General features: G+C 47.9%; 1 protein-coding gene and 1 long non-coding RNA gene across 2 annotated transcripts in view; both read right to left on the reverse strand.

The window, feature by feature from the left end:
- Positions 1–1,069: 1,069 nt before the first annotated feature.
- Positions 1,070–3,121, reverse strand: LOC107054938. Its single transcript, XR_001469806.3, has 2 exons — positions 2,986–3,121; positions 1,070–1,356 (listed from the first exon to the last, which is right to left on the reverse strand). It is a non-coding gene; the product is annotated as an uncharacterized LOC107054938 (long non-coding RNA).
- Positions 3,122–8,135: 5,014 nt separating this feature from the next.
- The window catches only part of PRDM2 (PR/SET domain 2), a 38,557-nt gene continuing 28,285 nt past the window's right edge, over positions 8,136–18,407 (reverse strand). The window contains exons 4-5 of the mRNA XM_025142589.3: positions 12,535–12,665; positions 8,136–11,410 (exon numbers count right to left, since the gene is read on the reverse strand). Of these exons, the coding sequence (XP_024998357.3) occupies positions 12,560–12,665 (106 nt within the window). The 3' untranslated portion in view covers positions 8,136–11,410; positions 12,535–12,559. The remainder of the gene's footprint in view (positions 11,411–12,534; positions 12,666–18,407) is intronic.

Here is an 18,407-nt window from a genome sequence, read left to right on the forward strand (position 1 = left end):
TTTTCACTGCCTTGCTGTGTACTCTGCCTCCCTCTCCTGGCCTCTTCCCATGCACTGAGCAAATCACGAACTCCCATACGAAGTTAAGCCAAAGCAGCATTAACCAGATTAGGGCCTTTTTTTTTTCCCCATTTAAGATGCCCAAAGCCAATAAAAGAGAACAGTAGAGCCCTGAGGAAATCCTTCCCATCGTTGGCTTACCGATGTCGTTCTGAGACTTGTGGAAGCAGATTTTGCCATGGGCTGGCAGCTGTGAGAAACGCCCAACAAAAGAAAAGAGAACAGAGAGGCCAAAATACCAGTAATCCTTGCTTCAAATCACAAGCACGGGTAGCAAAGCCTGACAGTTCCTGCTCAGCCTTCCTTGAAAGGAGCAATTACAAACACATTTCCTCATTAATCATTTTAACCTACTACAAAAAAAAGTAAAAAGGGGAAAGCATCACTCTTAAGCCATGATCCCCTAATTCAAGCAATGAAAGCTGCAGACCAAGTGAACCATTACAATGCCCAGTGAGTTAATTGAGCCCAATGAAAGCCTGCCATGTCAAAATCCCTTTCCCATAGGTCGACTGCAACTTTCCTGGAGAGCCATCCAAGGCATTCCCAAGGAGTGGCATTACAAACACTAAAAAGTAAGAAGAAAATAAGCGCTTGGGAAAGAAATAAGCGGTACTCTGCAAGACAAAGCAGCAGCTCCAACCTGCAGCTGTGTTTTTATGCAGATAAATACAAACACGTGCAAAGTTTGAAAGAAGTTGGAATATGGGGAAGTGCTCAGTGCTGGAGTTGGGTGGGCCTCTGCTCCCAGGTAACAGGGATAGATAGGACCAGAGATGATGGCCTCAGGTTGTGCCAGGAGAGGCTCAGGTTGGATATCATTGGGGTCACCGTCCCTGGAGGCGTTCAGTGTGGAGATGTGGACGTGGCAGTGGCACAGTGGGGTGGGTTGTGGCTGAACTTGGGGATCTTGGAGGTCTTTTCCAACCTTAATGGCTCTATGATTTTATGTCATGGCCTTTGGACATGGTGGGAGTGGCTGATGTTAGACACGATGACCTTAGAGGTCTTTTCCAGCCTTAATGCTTTTATTTGCTTTTGGTGAACAGATACTAAATGGGAGAAAGCCCTCCCTGAAACAAAGGCACTCATTTGGGCCACGTTGGACTTTTAAGACGTATCCCATTTCTTTTCATCTTCTTGTCATCTGAAGTGCTTCTCCCAGGCTTCTGCACTGCCCTCCCCTTATCCTCGCGCCGTCAGCCTGCAATCCTCACTGCTATTTCTGGCTAACCTGAAGCTGAGCTCTTTCATCTTGCAGAGTCACCGGAGCATGCTGTGCTTTTGTTTTGGTGTCTGCAAAAAAAAAGTCAAGCTAACAGTAAGCACCTCTGCAAAACAACCTGAGGGCTCAGATGAGGGCATGCTCTATTTTTATCCATGCAGAAGGATGCTGCAGGGGAAGCCAAGGGTTTTTATGCTGCAGTCCCAGGTATGCTCAGAGCTGGTGCTAATCATACCCATGTTTTCAGCTCGTTATTCTGGTGGCACGAGAACACGGTGAGTGCAACTCAATTTGAAGGAATTATTGCATCCTTACACTTTGCTGCTCGTGAACGTTAATTGACAATATCAGGTTTGTCTGTCAGGAGCAGGGATGAGCACTTCCCCTAATTTAATCAGGAGTAAATCAGCTGGCGAGTGCTTCATACGCAGCTGCTCCATAATTGAGTCTCTCTGTTGAGGTGACAGTGAACAACGTGCTCTTCAGTTTTGCAAAGAATGACATTTTCAGCATTTTCTTTCTATTCTTTTGGGTTTGTTTTTATTTTGTTGTTGTTGTTGTTGCTTTTTTGTTTGTTTTGGGGGGGGCTTTTATTTTGCTTTCTCAAATACTTTGAGTTATTAAGGTTGGAAAAGACCTCCAAGACCTCATTCAGTCCAATTCAACCCATCCCACCATGCCCACCAACCAGGAAACCAACCTCCCTGCATGTTCCATCTATTGCAGCCGCTCGTGTTCTTGCAGTGAGAATCTGGCCCTGCAATTCTCCAGGCACAGATCCATCATGAGAGCATCTGAGCAAACCCCCCATGACAGCTCTGCTTTCCTCACAGACAGCGAGAAAAAAGTCAGCATAAAATGTGCTTGGCTCGGGTGGTTTAGGACTGCAGTGAAGCAGGGCTGGAAATGTGTCCTTCAGTACTCTGCACATTATGTTTCCTACGTGCATTACAATTCTGCTTGCAAACAGTTTGCTGCTTTTGATGTCCCAAGAGAAGACGTATGCATATAGCAAACAGAGTTTGTTTGTGGAGATGGTTTGGTTTATATGAAGTATTAGAGCCTGTTCACATCAATGTTCTGGGTTCAGCTGAAGCTTAGATAGGTTAAAAATCAAATCTTTATGCCAAGTTTGGTGATGCATTGGCACAGGCTGCCCAGAGAGGTGGTGGGGTCACCATCCCTGGTGGTTCAAGGATCGTGGAGATGCGGCATTGAAGGACACGGTTGGTGGGCATGGTGGGGGTGGGTTGGGGTTGGACTGAATGATCCTAGAGGTGTTTTCCAACCTGCGTGGTTCTGTGATTCTAAGAGCTAGACCACAAATCTGAGGGGGAAAAAAGCAAAAGTTTTGAGCCACATTACATCAGTTTCCATGGAAGAACTCCTATTAAAGTTGCAGCCTTAATGCTCTAATTAGTCACCAAACCGGGCTCGTATCTACTGAGGAACAAAATACACGTAATGGATAATGTATCTGTAATTGCAAGGCAATACATAAAAATTTCAGTGCAGCATCTTAAAAGCTGAATGATTTTTCAGTTACTTAAGCCTTTTTGCTCATTCAGGTCACATCTTGAATGAAGTTCCTTATTTCACAACCAATGGAAAATCGACTGGCAAGGTATAAAACCTGGGAGCCCAGCAAAACAAAAAGCAGCATCTCTGAGCCAAAGAATTAATGGAAGATGACAATTTACCTAATGGAGCAGTGAGTCAAGGAATAATACACAAAGATAAGCAAAGTCATGCTCTAAAATGCATCATCAAGCATCGCCTGGTGGGCAGGGAGTTGGAACTGGATGATCTTTGAGACCCCTTCCAACCCAACCATCCCATGGCTCTGTGATCTCAGAGGTTCCTTCCAACCCAACCATCCCATGGCTCTGTGATCTCAGAGGTTCCTTCCAACCCAACCATCCCATGGCTCTGTGATCTCAGAGGTTCCTTCCAACCCACCCATCCCATGGTTCTGTGACATTCAGCTGTGATGGGAAGATGTAGGACCGTCCTAAAGCCAGCCCCTCACTTACTGCTTTTGGGAACTGTAGGTTGGACCAGAAGAAAAACCAGTCAACCTGCATATGAGATGGAAGCCTCATTCACCAGGCAGCCCTACAGAGAAGTTACATTCCCTTTCATAATTACACGCTCTTGAAAGGTGACCGTGCCTTGAGATCACTCTGCATCAGACCGATTTAATGCATGTGACAGCAAGGATTCACTGCCTCGGGGAGCAGAGCGGTGTCAGTGAACCAAAGCAGAGAGTTAAGCCAATATAAACCACAGCCTTCCCATTGCACTGTATGCTATGCTGAGTGCAAATAGAAACACCCAGGTAACTGCACAGAGCACATCACAGCAAACAAACTTACTGAGGCATAATAAATACAAGGTAAGTGGTAGCAGTGCTGGCGGGCACAATAGGAAGGGCAGGATGCTCTGTCTGCACAGCTCCCCTGTGTTGCACATTGCTTGGGTCGAAAGAGACCCCAAAGGTCACCTCATGCATATATTGCTACTGCCGTGAAAATAAAAAGCTCGTAGAGACCAAATCACACACACACACACGACCGAGTGATTTGTCTTTGGTTGTCAGTGGTATTCATGGAGCATCCTCACATCGCGTGGCACACGAAGGTTGCACATCCCCAGGAACACCCCCAGCAAACACTATGAAAACATCCTTCACGGGGAAGAGAAGCCCGTGGTTGAGTTACCGGGTGGGAGCCAAAAGCCCTTGGACTCACAGACTGAGAAAGGGAAAAGAACAGCAAACAACACAACGGTTCCACCTGTGTTTTCCCAGCTGGTTGCTCTCACTCATATGGAAACCAACCCGCTCTCTCAGGACATCAGCTCTCCAACACATCTTTTCCTCGTGTAGCACTCAACCCCACAGCCCTGGGACTGATCCCACACCCTATAACACCAAAGATGAGTGCCAAACCCACTCGGAAAACTTTCTGATGTTTCCCTGGGGGCAGCAGTGTGACCACAGCACCGACTGAGCACCCACAATTCTGACTCAACCAAGGAGAGCCGCAGCAGAAGTTGCACAGAGATCCGTGCAAAACCCCAATATAGGATAGGGTTCAGAGCACCTGTGCAAAGTCAACACAGAGAAACGAGATGGGAGGGGGGGGTGCAGCCCTGTTGCACATCCCCCATTCAGTTGCCAGCAGGTGAAGGTAACTGGCAATCAGGCCCAGCTGAAAACAGATGGGGAAAGGAGCAGGGCTTCCAGGTGCTATGGTAACACAAAAAGCCACACACGCACACACAAAAAAAAAAAGCAAAGAAAAAATAAAATGAAAAGAAATAAACACTGCCTTTCATAGCACTGAAAACCAAAGCAGAGATGCACGCAGCTGGAGATGCTCTGCATGCAATGAGACACTCATGGATGCACTGCCCAAGCCAGCGAGCCAACCTCCAGCTTGAACATGGCTCTTTAGAAATAACGTCCATGCTTTGCCTTGAAAAGTTGCTGCCTATGCTGTGCACGCAGCCAAACACCGCAGCAATTCCCACTGCGTGGCTCAGAGCCCCCTTGTTTTGGTGCATGCAATAATCCCAGCCCTTGCCTTGGGATTGTGGCCATTCAGCTGCACGGCTGTGTTTTGGGGAGGAGCTGAAGCGGGGCTCACCCCCCCACCGTTCCCCTTGGGGAAATTTGGGAAGACCTTGGGAAGAGGGGATGGGAGGGAGGACATCACCGGCCAGGAGGCGACGGGCAGGAAAATACACATCACACATACACACCCTTCCCTTACCTGCCTCCATGAGCTGGCACTGCTGCCCAAAAACTTGCGAGAAGGTGACGGGGTTGGGGGTCACATCCATGGCTCGCGTCGGGTCCTCGGCGTCGGTCATGGGCACAGCCAGGGGGCGGGGGGGGACCCCGGGCCCAGCCGTGCTCGGGGCGGGGGCTGCCTGTGCCCGGCCCCGGGATCGCCGCTGCTGCAGTGTCCCTCCTCCCTCCGTTCCTCCCTCTGCCCGATGCGATACGATGCGATGCGATGCGATGCGGGCGGCTCCGGGCTGCGCCGCGCTGTTAACCCCTACCCGCCCACCGCCGGCATCGCTCCCGCTCTACCGCTACCAACGGCACCCGGGGATGGCACAGATGGAGAGCTGAGAGGTAACCACGAGTGGGTCCGAACCGCCTCAGCCGTCTTTATGTTAAAAGCTCCCTCGGCAGAGGGAAAGGATGCAGACTGGGAGCTGTCTTTGGGAAGAAAGGGTCCCAGAGCTCCTGGAAAATGAAGGCTGGGGCACGGGGGGGGGAATGCAGAACCAGGGAACTACAGCTGGAGCCTTGCAGGCGGCCCAAACCCGTGTTGTCACCCTGCCCAACCGTTGTCACCCCATTCTGCCATGTCCAGGTGTGGTCACCCTGTTCTGTAGGCAGCCAAAGTAGGGATAGACCTGGGGACACGAGGAGCAGCTCCAGCACTGGGGCATCCAACCTGGCAATAGCACTGTGTGGGGGGAGCTGAGTCCTGACAGCCCAGAGCTGTGTCACTGTGCTGTGCCTGCCCTGTCCCAGCCCAAGGAACCCAATGGATGGAGTAGGTCTGGGTTCTGGGCTTCTGCTGCCTCCCACCACCTCACCGTGCTGATGTCGATGGTTTTAGGGTCAAATCAGCTACAGCAGAGTGAAGCTGAGAAAAAGAAAACCAAAAATGTCTCTGAGTGTTCGTTTTTGCTGTCCTAAGCGTCACTTTGATGTACCCTTGATTTTCCTAGGTTGCTCAGAGAGCTGTGGGTGCCCCATCCCTGGAGGTGCCCATGGCCATGGATGGACACTGAGCAGCCTGAGCTGGTGGGGGGCACCCAGCCCATGGCAGGGGTTGGGTCTGGGTGGACTTTAAGGTCCCTTCCAACCCAACCAATGTGTGATTCTATCATAGAATTACATTTTCTGAGTCTACAAGGAATGTCAGGCATTCTTGTCATTATCAGCAGTTCTAGACCTTAGAGAAGGGAAGGGGATAGCTGGGGTGGAAGAAGGGGGATGTGCCCCAAACCTTGTCCTCACTCACCTTCCATCAAGTCTTGGAGCCATGGGCAGGCTCTGCCACCTCTCTCCACGCTGTGGCCATGCTCAGCTGCCCAGAGCAAACTCACTTGGACTAAATACATTGATATCTGAAGCCTACAAGAGTTCTAAACCCATGTAAAGCATCAGAAAAAAATGGTATAATAAGTATAATAAGGTCATAATAGAGGTTTAGCGTTTTCTTCCAGCGCAGCACCAACACCAACAAGGAGGACAAAATCCTCGGGTGCATGCACTGGGAACTCAGGGGTATGGATGCAGTCATTCCTTTGGAGACAGCACTGCTCAGGTCAGTTCTGGAACATTTATGCAATCTTGATGCCTGCATGATGCAAGGAAAAATAGCATTTTGTAGAGCTCACAAGGATTTTGAAGCAATGCACTTAAGGTTTGGCATCAGAGATAGCAATAGCCTCCACGTATTTCTGCCTTCCTTTGGATTGCGTCTCCCTCAGTTCTTGGCTGAAACAGAACTGTTTGGTTGGGTTTTACTCTTTCAGAAAGTGAAAAGTTTGAATGGTAGATCAAATAGCATAAGTGGTGCAGAGAGGGAAAGCTGTGCTCTGAAAGACTTCATCACCCCAGCAGAAGAGAACAAGAGACATTAAGAGGAAAATGAAGAAGATAGGAATGTACCTATTTGTTTGTAAATAGAACGCTAATGAGGCATGCTAAATACATCTTACATTTTGCTGCAAAAGAAATTAACAGAAAATCAACTCTGCTAAGCCCTGAGAAAGTCAAGGTGACCCAATGCTTCGTATATCTGTACAGGAGCAGAGAGGAACTGTTTGCATTAGCATCCCATATTCAAGACAACATTTCCAGAGCAGCCTACTTTAACAATTGACTTTCTTTCCTCCCAGGCAGCTGCAAAGCAAGCCACAAAACAAATGCAGCACAGCTTGAGTCCTTGGGTTGGCACTGAGGGATGTGGTTAGTGGGCATGGTGAGGATGGGTTGGGGTTGGAGATGTCCCACAGCCACTAAAGGCAATTCACAGCTGGAATGGGAATCAAAGATGCAGGTGGCCTGATGGGTTTTCTTTCTTCCTCTGGAGTGTTTAGTGAGAGAATAACTCACTTAATACAAATCAGGTAGGCTCCAATGCTGCAAGAGTTCGGCTGCTGCAGGCGGGGCGGTGGTGACAACAGTGGGTGTGTTACTAACAGGTTGGATCCATTATGGCATCTTCTGATTTTCTGGGGTGAAAGAGCCATTTCTATTCTGTGTGAGTTCTGTGTTCTCCGACCTGCTCATTGCTCATTGCGTATTGGAGAAGAGTGTGGTTGAATCAATGGGTGATGAATGGTGACCCCACAGCCCCACACAGCCCAACACATCTCCCTCTCAAGATGCAGGGATGGAGCATTTAGGATCACAGAATGGCTCGGGTTGGAAGGGACCTTAAAGATCGTTGAGCTCCAGACCCCTTCACTTAGTGGAGATGGATGAAACAAGGACCTCACCCTTCAGGCCCTGCCCACACATCCAACCCAACAGAGAACAACCCCATCTCTGGAACATCATCACGCTGTGCTGACTCCTCAGTGTAGCAGAGGCTCACCATCCTGGAGTCCAAACCACAAAGGAGTAGCTTACCCACACACATCAGCCTGGGTCTGAACCTGGATGGATGGATCCTGGCACAGAGGTGGCACTTCATCTCCTTCCTCCTCTTCTGCCACCCGGCACAGCCCCAGTCGTTCACCTATCACAGCTACAGTGTGTTGCCTCTCCATTTTGAAGACGTCCTTTGCTGAAATAATAATAATAGCTCCCCAGTGAGGTTTGTCACATTGATTTATTGGTCTTTCCCTTTACATGGAGGACAGGCAACAGAGCTTTCACTCTTCCAGAGCAACGTTCAGCATCCGAGCACCAACCAGCTCACGCCACATCCCCACGTAGTTCCTTATTCCATCAACTCCTCAACATCAGCATTGCCATGAGAGCACTGCAGAGCTACCAGGGTTGGCCTCGCAGATTCCTACATGCAGAACCTGAGTTTTTTTCTCCACGCTCTCCTTGGGTTTTCACAACATTATCCAAGGGCAGAATTTCATGCTTTGTCAGCAGGCACACAGCGGGGAGGTCAAAAATTTGCTGCAGAACCATGAAATTCCACCTTGGGAGAGTAAAATAAAATAAGAATGGTGCACTGTCCTGAATTTGCTGCGAAGAAAAAGTCCTCATCGTTCTGGAGAAACGACACCACGTTGAACTGATTGATTTCCTGTAAGAAAAATCAACTCTCCCACACAGCTGGAAAACAATGAGAAGTTTGGTGGGGATATTCCTCTGCCACAGCTCAGACTGCAATGGAGCCTCCAAAAAGATGGCCACAATACAAAGCCGGGTGCTGTGGTCTTTTGGTTGAGGAACACACCTTATAAAACCTTAAAAACAGAGCATTTACAACCAGGGACAGAAAGACGTGCTTTTAAAATGGTAGATACATATGTACAGGTTGGCGCAATAGGCCAGCATTTCTCAGGGGAAATAAATGTTAATATAGCACAACAATCTACATGCTTCTCTCCTTGAGTTTGTTCGTTGTTAATGCTGCTCTGAGGGGGGAAAAAAAAAGCAGCAAAACTGAATTGCACAAAAGCGACCCCTATTAACCTCATTGGTATGCCTCAAAGGCACTGAACGAAGCAGCATCCGTGCCAGAAACTCTGCGCTCCATTCAACTCACTGCTGCTGGAAGCTGAGAGCGTCTCAGGACGGGTTGTTTAAAGCAGGATTTGGGCTCAGCAACAATCCTCACGTGAGCAGTGAGGATTTGTGCAGTAGGCATGACCTTCGACTGAACGTCACAGAATGGCTTAGGTTGGAAGGGACCTTAAAGCCCATCCAGTTCCAATCCCTGCCATGGGTTGGGTGCCCCACACCAGATGAGGTTGCCCAGGTCCCCATCTATGGCCTTGGGCACCTCCAGGGATGGGGCACCCACAGTGCTTTGGGCAGCCTGGGAAAATCAAGGGCACATCGAGGTGGTGCTCAGGACAGAGCGTATCGGAGCTGTTTTTATTAAGCACTGTGGATTTGTTGTTTGAACTGTCCCGATGCTGTCCGGGCGCACGGGAAGGTAATTCCTGTTTGGAAGAACGGGGTTTTACCATCCTAATAGGAAATGATGGAAGGAAAACGTGCAGAGAAAATTAAAGGAAAGGTAACATGCGAAATGAAAGTGAGCTGAACTGATCAGAGAGCTCTATCTGCACGCCAGCTTCTTTGACATATGTAAGGCCAGGGAGTTTATTTTCTGTGCTATTTAACCAAGATTGGCCAAGCTGCCCGGCAGATTCGGATACTCACTTCCTACTGGTTGTAATGAATAATGACAATCTCAGTCTTCCAGGCTGCTGTGAAACTTTTCCGCCTTGGTTTGGAATTGGTACAATCACATCCTTCAAGAAGAAATTATTGCTAGCAAAAAGCTCAAGAGGGGACACATCCTCGAGACTCTCCAGTCTAGGCAAGAGGCAGAGCAGCCAGCGATGGCACCAAGCTGCCCACAAAGCCTTCACCTCCATGCTCTCATCACCTCAGGCTGGAAGCATTGCTTCCAACCACGGGAGGGCACATTGCTTCTTATGGCTCATCCAATCCCCAGCATCACACCACAATTGCACTTAGACAGCCTACAATTTGGGTTACCCAAAAGATCTGCAGCTAGGTAAGGTAAGATCCCGAAGACCTTGGCTCTCCTATTCAAACACGTAGCTTAGACATTTTTATGGCGAACAGAATCAACAGTTTTTGTTTAAAGCTTTTGTATTCATCTCCAACATTCTGATTTTCGTCAAAACTGTACAAAATCAGCTGCTTTCAGCCATTTCATACATATTCATATATAAGCCATATATATATATGTGGATCTACATATAATCGATCCTTCTTTGACCTTTTCAGGGTGGCAGTGGGAAGGAGTATCAACTGGGCACTTGTTCTTTCACAATTAACACGTGGATACACAGATGTGTGCTTACCTGTGCAGAGTGCAAAGACAAGGGAAGGGATAAACTGACCGAGACAAGGGGGAAATAGGGCCATCAACCCCCTCGGCCTCCTTCAAAAATCCCAAACTCGGACACTACATTAGCAGGGGTCCCATCAAAAGTGGGACCTCAGAAGTGAAACGAGCAGGAGCACCGCTGCCTGTGTGTGATTGTCAGCATTGAGGAGCAGGAGATCTCTCTGCACTGCATTTGTCAAACTGACCTCAATGTTGCTGCGGCTCTCCTGGCTGCCTCCATCGATGCCTCCTCTTATAGGACCATTGAAGTGAAGCATGCTTGCATGACAGCTTACACAGAGCTCCATACTTAAGGAAAATCGTTGCGTGGCACTGCTCAGTGACATGTGTGTTCAATACTGTCACTAAACAAACAAATCCTGACTGTAACAAGAGTACCAGACTGGCGAGAAATGCGACAGCAGCCTTTAGGAAACAGATGCTTGTCCCTTTAGGAACCTGTGGGCTATCAGTGCATTGCAGAGATCACTTAACAAGTGGTCTTCCAAAGAAACACGGGTCCTGAAGCACTCCAAAAGCAATGGCACCGTGCCCGTTAAAGCTCAAGGTACAAAGTCAAGGAACTGGGGTACCCACAGGCTGCAGACATGGAAACCTCAGCAAAACCTACCCCTCTCCCTGTGGGTTTCTGCAGGTTGCCCAGTTCTTTACCCGTTAGGATGCAAAGTAGGAATAAAGCGATGTAACAGTCTTCTCAGCATTTAATTGCATAGTATGTTAAACCCCTCCAAGTTTGGCCAGGAAGAAGACTCTCACCCAGCCCTGCAGCTCTCTGAACACAGGTAACCTGCCTGCCGTTGTCTGAGTATTTCTCCGTGCTATTCCAGCTCTTGGCTCTCCCCATTTCTCCATGCTATCCCAGCACACTCTGTCCCTCTCCCTCTGGATGGGAGAACAAAGTGACAGCAGAAGGAACCGCTGTCCTGCTGTCTGCCGAGGAACTGCTCTCACCTCAGCTGGGATGATGCTGCAGGATTACTTCCTCTCTCCTTTTCCAGCCAAAAGTTCCTAGTACCTGCAAATACAGAGAGCTGTGGTTAATCAGGGTCAGTGTCATGGTTAAGCAGTCAGAGCAGCTCTGTATGCCCAGGCAATGAGGCACAGCAGAGCTGTCCATGCTATGACTTCTGCTTGGCTTTCTCAGAACTCAGTGGTCTAAGCAACGTTAGAATCATAGAATGGTTTGAATTGGAAGGGACCCTGAAGGCCATCAGGTCCAACTCCCTGCACTGAGCAGGGACACCCACAGCTCCATCAGTGCTCAGAGCCCCATTCCCTGACCTCGGGTGTCTGCACCACCTCTCTGGGCAGTCTGTGCAGTGCCTCACTTCCTTCATTGTAAAAAACTTCTTCCTTATATCCAATCTAAACGTCCCATCTTTTAGTTAGGGATGTTAATATTCCATTACCAACCATTCCCGTTTTTGGGGAGGTAGTGAACTCTAGAATTTTCCTAATGTTTTCCCCAGATTTTATTTTTCAAATATGTTGCAACAGTGCCTTGATTTTGCTGGCACTCATTCTCACCTTCAGCTCCAATATAAAGTCCCTTAGCCATTGTATCAGTGGTCAGCAGGCAATTAGTTGCATGCTGCTGCTGGAACAGAAGACGAAGTGTCTTCTTCAAAGTTAGCCAATGGGAAAATAACTCAGCATCACCCAACGCAGTGGACCAGCTCATCAATTTGTCCAAGCCCATATACATCACAGCAGTTGATCTTGCCACAACACCAACTGACGTTTCTATGTGTTAACACAGCTCCAAATCACATTGTAATTAAGGGCTTTGAGCCTTAAGCATTCCACCAGAGCAGCCAACCAGGGGTGGTTTTGGTTTTTCTCTGAAATTTGCTCAGCATTCACCCATACAACTTAAAGGATCCCAAAGCACTTCACCAACGACTGCGCTCAGACACAAGCAGCACTCTTACCAAACGGAAGCAAAAGCCTCATCCTTACACGAGGTTCTGGTTCTGGCATAGGGCTTAGAGCATTCCTAGCTCTTGCCCTTCACGTCTGTTTGTTATTGGTGACCAGCTGCAATGAGAGCAGCGATGCTCTGGGTCTGTAAAGTGCTTTGCAATCCTTGCCCAGAGAAACACAAGACAGGTGAGCTCCGTGCATCGCCGCACACTGTACCTGCTCCGCTCTGACACGCAGAGGTCTATTCCTTGAAGAAGGGGGATGCAGTGCAGCTGGATTTCTTGCATTGCCTGGTGCTGGTGTTAGAAGAAGAGGAGGGACATCTAGAGGCCATGCGGAGCCTGTAACTGTACAAAGAGGCAGGAAAAGCTCACACACGTGCATTGTGGGACGCAAAAATTAAGAACTGTTTTAAGAACCAACCAGCAGGGATGTGCTCTAAGGCCCCAAAGGAGCTCTGTGAGAAAAAAGACCCAACACTCTACTCATCCTCCAAGTGCTGGGAGTTGCTTCTGAAGGCAAGGAGGCTTTTTGCCTTGTTCTGAACTTACCCATTGGTTAATGGAAGCAGGAAGAAGAAAGTCTCAATCAAGCAGCACCCAGCCTGCAGCCCCATGGCCAGGTGGGGAACCCTCCAGCTGGGACCAACAGACAGCCCCGGCCATACAGAGGACAGGGAGTCAGGGTCTGTTTTCTCACCGTGGTCCACAGCAGCTTTTTAAATAGAAAAGGAACTTTCCCTTGTGTAAGCACAATATCTGCTCGTTAGTTCCCAAGGGCAAAGCCTGGAGTACACTTCTGCCAGTGCAGCACTTGGAGATGTGATGAATTACGCCTATAGGTCGCTGCAGCAGCACTGCTACAGTGCCCTTATGGTAATGATATGTGATTTCATTGCAAGTTCCAGGCTAACTCTGAGAATCCTGGCCTTCTTGTGAAGAGTTGGGGACTTTCCTTGAGAGTGCTACATCTCTATCAATTGTGATTGCAAGACGAAGCCTGAAAGCATGAGTCAGAGCACGGGGAAGCAAAGGGCTTGGGTGAACTCACACCCGTGCACACTCACCTTGGGGACACGAATTCATCCAAAGCCCAACCCAAATCAATGCTTACCTCCTTCCAAAGGCCCATATTTCACAATACAGTTCTACCACACAACAACACATCCAATAAAATTAGAAAGTCAGGTTTTTCTCTGGGGTATTTTTAGAGTTTGGTACGCACCCTTTCAAGGACATCTCAGCTTTCGTTATCCTTACATGCAGACTGTGCAGCACTGCAAGTTAGCACTGAAGAAGTGCAAAATTTTCCATTACAGCAACAAAAACCAACCCCAAACCACAGAAATTTTGAAGAGTGAGCGACTCCATCATTCCTCAATTAAAAGCTGAGGGTAAAACCATCTGCCAAAGCTCTGTTATTGTTCTGTGCAAATCAAACTCTGCAGCCTTTGCAAATGTAATGCTGCAGGCTTTGTCTGCTGTGTAAGAATCACAGAGTGGTGGTGAGGAAGTCGATGCAAGCCAGATTTCATTGTCCCATATAAAGGCTGTTACCAAGGGGAACTGTAGAAACCCAAAATAAGCTTAGTTGGTTTGGTTTCAGTTCTTTACTATAACGAGAAGAAACTTTTCTTCTATTCAGAGTGTTTCCATTTAAGCCACGTTTAACGTCAACGCCTATAATGTCTATAATCAATACCACGTGTTATCGCATGTGATGAGCAAATGTCTACATCCCGTGGGAAACAAACAAACAACACAGCACAGAGAAAAGGCTTCAAACACACAGAGACAAAATATCTGAGAAAACCTGACCTGCTCTTTCAAAGGCGCTTGCTTTTTTCCCCCCCAAAATCAATAAGCTCAAGAGATCTTTTATCCCCTAACTCCATCTCCCTTCGGAGCTGTGGATCGTTGGGCTGTTATCTGGAAGCAGAGGATTAGGGGGGGAAGGTAAGGAGGAACTGTTTGCCTGGATGCTCTGGATAGAGGCTGGAACGGAGCTCTCCCTGCTTCGTCCCCATTGCTCTCAATTCACCAAGCAGGCACCACACAGCACAGCACCAATGGCTCCAGGAGTGCTCCATGGGGGAAGAGTTATGGAGTTATGTTATTTTGGGCACTGTCACTCTGCACCTGCTTTCACCATCATGGGGCAACTGTAGCCGGGCAGAAGAAAGGAAATTCTTTGGTGTAAGTAGCTTGATGGGGATGGGAGCAGGGGCTGCAGCCCAACCCTGCTGCACCACAGCCAAGCAATGCAGAAGAGCAGCACAGACCCGGCCCTGCTGTGTCCCTTGGTGGGAACAGTTCTAGCTTGGGGGGGGAAACAGAAAAAGGAGGAGCGTTCAAAAAGATGTGAAGCTTGCAAAAAAAAAAAAAAAAAAAAAAAAAAAGAGTACAGAAACTGAATGTTAGGCAGCAGAAAGGTCACATCTGCACTGGGTTTGCTTTGTCAAATAGGATGCTTTCATCACAGTAAGTAGTGGTGGTAAATGTTCTTGCTGTGCTTTAAGTTAAAGTCAAACCAGAAGTAAAGCTATGTCATTTTGTCACATTCAGACAGGGCCTGGAGCTCTGTCACTTAACTGTGAGCACACTTGAGCTGGACAGAAAAACCAAGCGCTGCTTTTAGTGAGCCCTGCTGCAACAACACCCTAAAGCCAGCCCTTACAACCTCCTGCGCTCAGCTCTTACTGCTCTGTGCTACACAGAGGACCACAATCCCACTCTTTGAGAGGCAGAAAAGACCGAGGAGGGCTTTCTTTCCCACAGCCATCCAGAAGGTGAGTAGTCTTAAAGGAGGAACAAAGGCAAAGGTTCCTCTCAGAATCACGGAGTACCCTGAAATGGAAGGGACCCACCAGGACCACCGAGCCCAACATCTGGCTGCACACATCACCCCCAAATCCCATGGCTGAGAGCGGTGTCCCAGCACACCCCGAGCTCCAACAGCTCACCATACACCTTCCCCTTGAGATGGCAAACGTGAATTTCGAGGCTTGCAAACCCGCCAGCCCCCGGCACACACCCTTCCCTCAGACATTCCTGAAATACATTTGGTATGCAAATCACCTCCTCTACCACGCTTGAGCAACAGACATTCTTCCAAGCTGCTAGTTTCCTTCTCTAAAAACAGCCAAACAAGCTGTGCTGCTTGTGGGACTGAAGGCTTGGAGCCACGGGGCTGCTGCTCACACCATGGGCCAGAGCAAGGTTGGAGTGTGAGCCAAGGAGAGGGCCCAACACTCGGGGAGTTTGGATCTGTTATAGGTGTGGGTTTCTTGCAGGGCTTTCACTTCTATACTCCCAACCTAAAATAACACACAGATGGTACAAAATCTCAGCTGTGCACACAATGCCTCCAATGAATCTCCCAGCAATAGACATATCAGGGACACACTCTGCCCTAAGTGGTTACTATTATTGCATAAAAGCACGTATGAGCAGACAGACTGACATCTGATGTGATTTTCGGGGCCAGAAGGCAAGCAAAGGGGTGATAAATGAGATCCCTGGGCTTTCTGCTCAGTGAGAACGAAAACGTCGTGCTGCTAACCCAACTGGTGCAGTCCTTAATGGGACACACAACACAAGGGCTTGGAAAAGCATCAGCCACCAAAGGACGTCAGTTTTATTTTCCCTAACTGACAAAAGACATGGAGTTGCTGAGAACTGGAGAGCAACGTGCATTTATTTATGAGGGTGGTGGAAAAGCTGGGCCGTGTGTCAGGATTTTATCTTGCCATCGCATGACTCCAAAGGACAGAACATGAATATCACGGTGTTACGGGCAGGCCTTTCATGAATCTAAGCTGGAAAAACCTGTTACGGAGATGTTTGCATTCCCAGCTTTCAAGATCTGCAGCAGAGGTTCAAAGGACAGAACAGCTTTAAAGTTGTGCTGCTCCCTCGTAATAACTCAGAATTATTCTGTTGTGACACACATGTGCTCTAGAGCTCAAGTTTCATTGCTGTTGACTTGATCCCACTGAAATTACTCTCCGAATCACTGTCAATTTCAGTGGTGGACATCAAATGGAGAACTACTGAAAGAAATCTCACCCTGTGCTGAGAGTTCACGTGGGGACTGTCCCAAATGAATGCAGCAATATTTCAGTTCAATGCAAGATTTTTGAAAGTAGCTGGTAATCCAAAGTGGCCACTGGGAAAGGATTTGGCACTGAGGATGGCTGCGGAGCTTTTGGAGAATCAGACTCCAGTGGTATTTCTAATGGAGCACAAAGAAAATATCAGTCACAAGGAAATCCAGGTTGGCGACCCTGCACGTTGCAGGGGGTTGAAACTCGATGATCACTGCGGTCCTTTTCAACCCAGGCCATTCCATGATTCTGATTCTATGATAATACACATTTCAAAGAACAATATCACTTATCTCCCTGCCCTTTCAAAGAAGCACAGAGCATTGTGTGAGCTAAAAAGTGATGAATATTGAATTCAAAGTAGCAGTACTCAAATACATCCTCTACGCTGTCATGTAATCTAACCTGATAATCTGATAAAAAATGTTTATCCATCCATTCAAACTCATGACAGAGGAAAAGAATGAGAAGCATTTATCACACATAGGGAAGTCCACAGCTGATTTTTAGTTAGGTTTATGCAGAAATGGGTACCCCAAGTGGGTCTCAAGACCTCTGAAGGCTGCAGGAACTACTAATGTGGCTCTGGGCAGCCTGGTCTGGTGGTTGGCGACCCTGCACATAGCAGGGGATTGAAATGAGATGAGCATTGTGGTCCTTGTCAGCCCAGGCCATTCTATGCTTCCACGATTCTATGATTCTAAGCATCCCGAGTCCTGCACATCTCACTACATAAAAAAGAAGTGCTTTTGATTCGTGAAAGCATTTCCCACAATGAATGGGAATAAAACTTCGATTCCAGTGACAGTGAAGTTTGAGGGTACGCCTCTTCAAAGCAGCTCAGTGATGGAAGAATTCATTCTCCCTTATCTTCCAGCCTCATTTCACATTGCAACGGCTAGCAGAGAGAAACTACCCTAAAGGACTGCTAAGTGCAGTCTACCATCACATCACAGTTGGGATATGACTACCTGCGCCTCAATGTGATCTGCACAATAGCAAGCTGGCTCGGTCTGCCTCAGCCCCTCCAAAGCAAGTCCCCGATCAAGAGCAACCATGCTCCCTGCTCAGTGCCAACCTGCAGCAAGGACAACCCGCAGACAGACTGACTCAGCTCCTTTGTTTCCACTCCTGCTGCCAGGCCTAATGCCCTCAGCATGCACTGCATCCGCTGCAATCTCGCCAAAATCACTCCCTTGGAAGAGTGCTCACCATTTACTTTACTGAGGACACTTAGCTTTGCTGAGTAGCACTGACTTAATCGCAGGAGGGATTGAGGCAGGCTCTGCTGAAACGGGCCCAGATACCAGAGAATCACTTTTCTTTTTTACTGCCATGTGACAGTTCAAAAGGTTTGGAAGTATTGGAGAGCCCACGGTCACGAGGATGGCATGGGACTCCAACACCTCCCATTCCTTCCTCAGCTCTGCCAGAGACCTGCATCAAACAGCACGTTTCACAACAACTGTTCCTTTCCCACTCTCAGCAATAACACAGATTTTTATTGCAGTCTGAACACTACCTTTCAAAAACTCTCCAGAGCATTTTAACTTGTACTTCATTCCCAAGTGTCCTAAGATATCCCTATTGAGCAGCAGTGAGCTCTCAGTCCGTTCAACCTTGGAAGAACTGTTCACAAAGTTTAGATGAAACGATCCACTTTAAAAACTGTGGCAGTGCAGGTGAAAAGATCCCTCCAAACTTCCCTCATGTTTGTGCATCCCAGTCTCGAACACTTCTTAAAACTCCTCATATAGCTTGAAAACACAAAAGGATATTCAGACATTCTGTAAGTACTGCACAGAGATGAAACAAAATCAAGCTTTGCTGTTCTACACTGCATTACTATTGAATTATTTTCAGTTATTACTATAAATTGTAGGCTAGCCCAAGAAGTTTCTAATTCTGTACTGTTTTAATATAAAGGATGTGAAAGTTTATCTCCTCTTCACAACAGCAAGTTCTGAACTCACCCCTCATTTCA

This window comes from Gallus gallus, chromosome 21 (genome assembly GCF_016699485.2).
Source record: "Gallus gallus isolate bGalGal1 chromosome 21, bGalGal1.mat.broiler.GRCg7b, whole genome shotgun sequence".
Taxonomy (NCBI): Eukaryota; Metazoa; Chordata; class Aves; order Galliformes; family Phasianidae; genus Gallus; species Gallus gallus.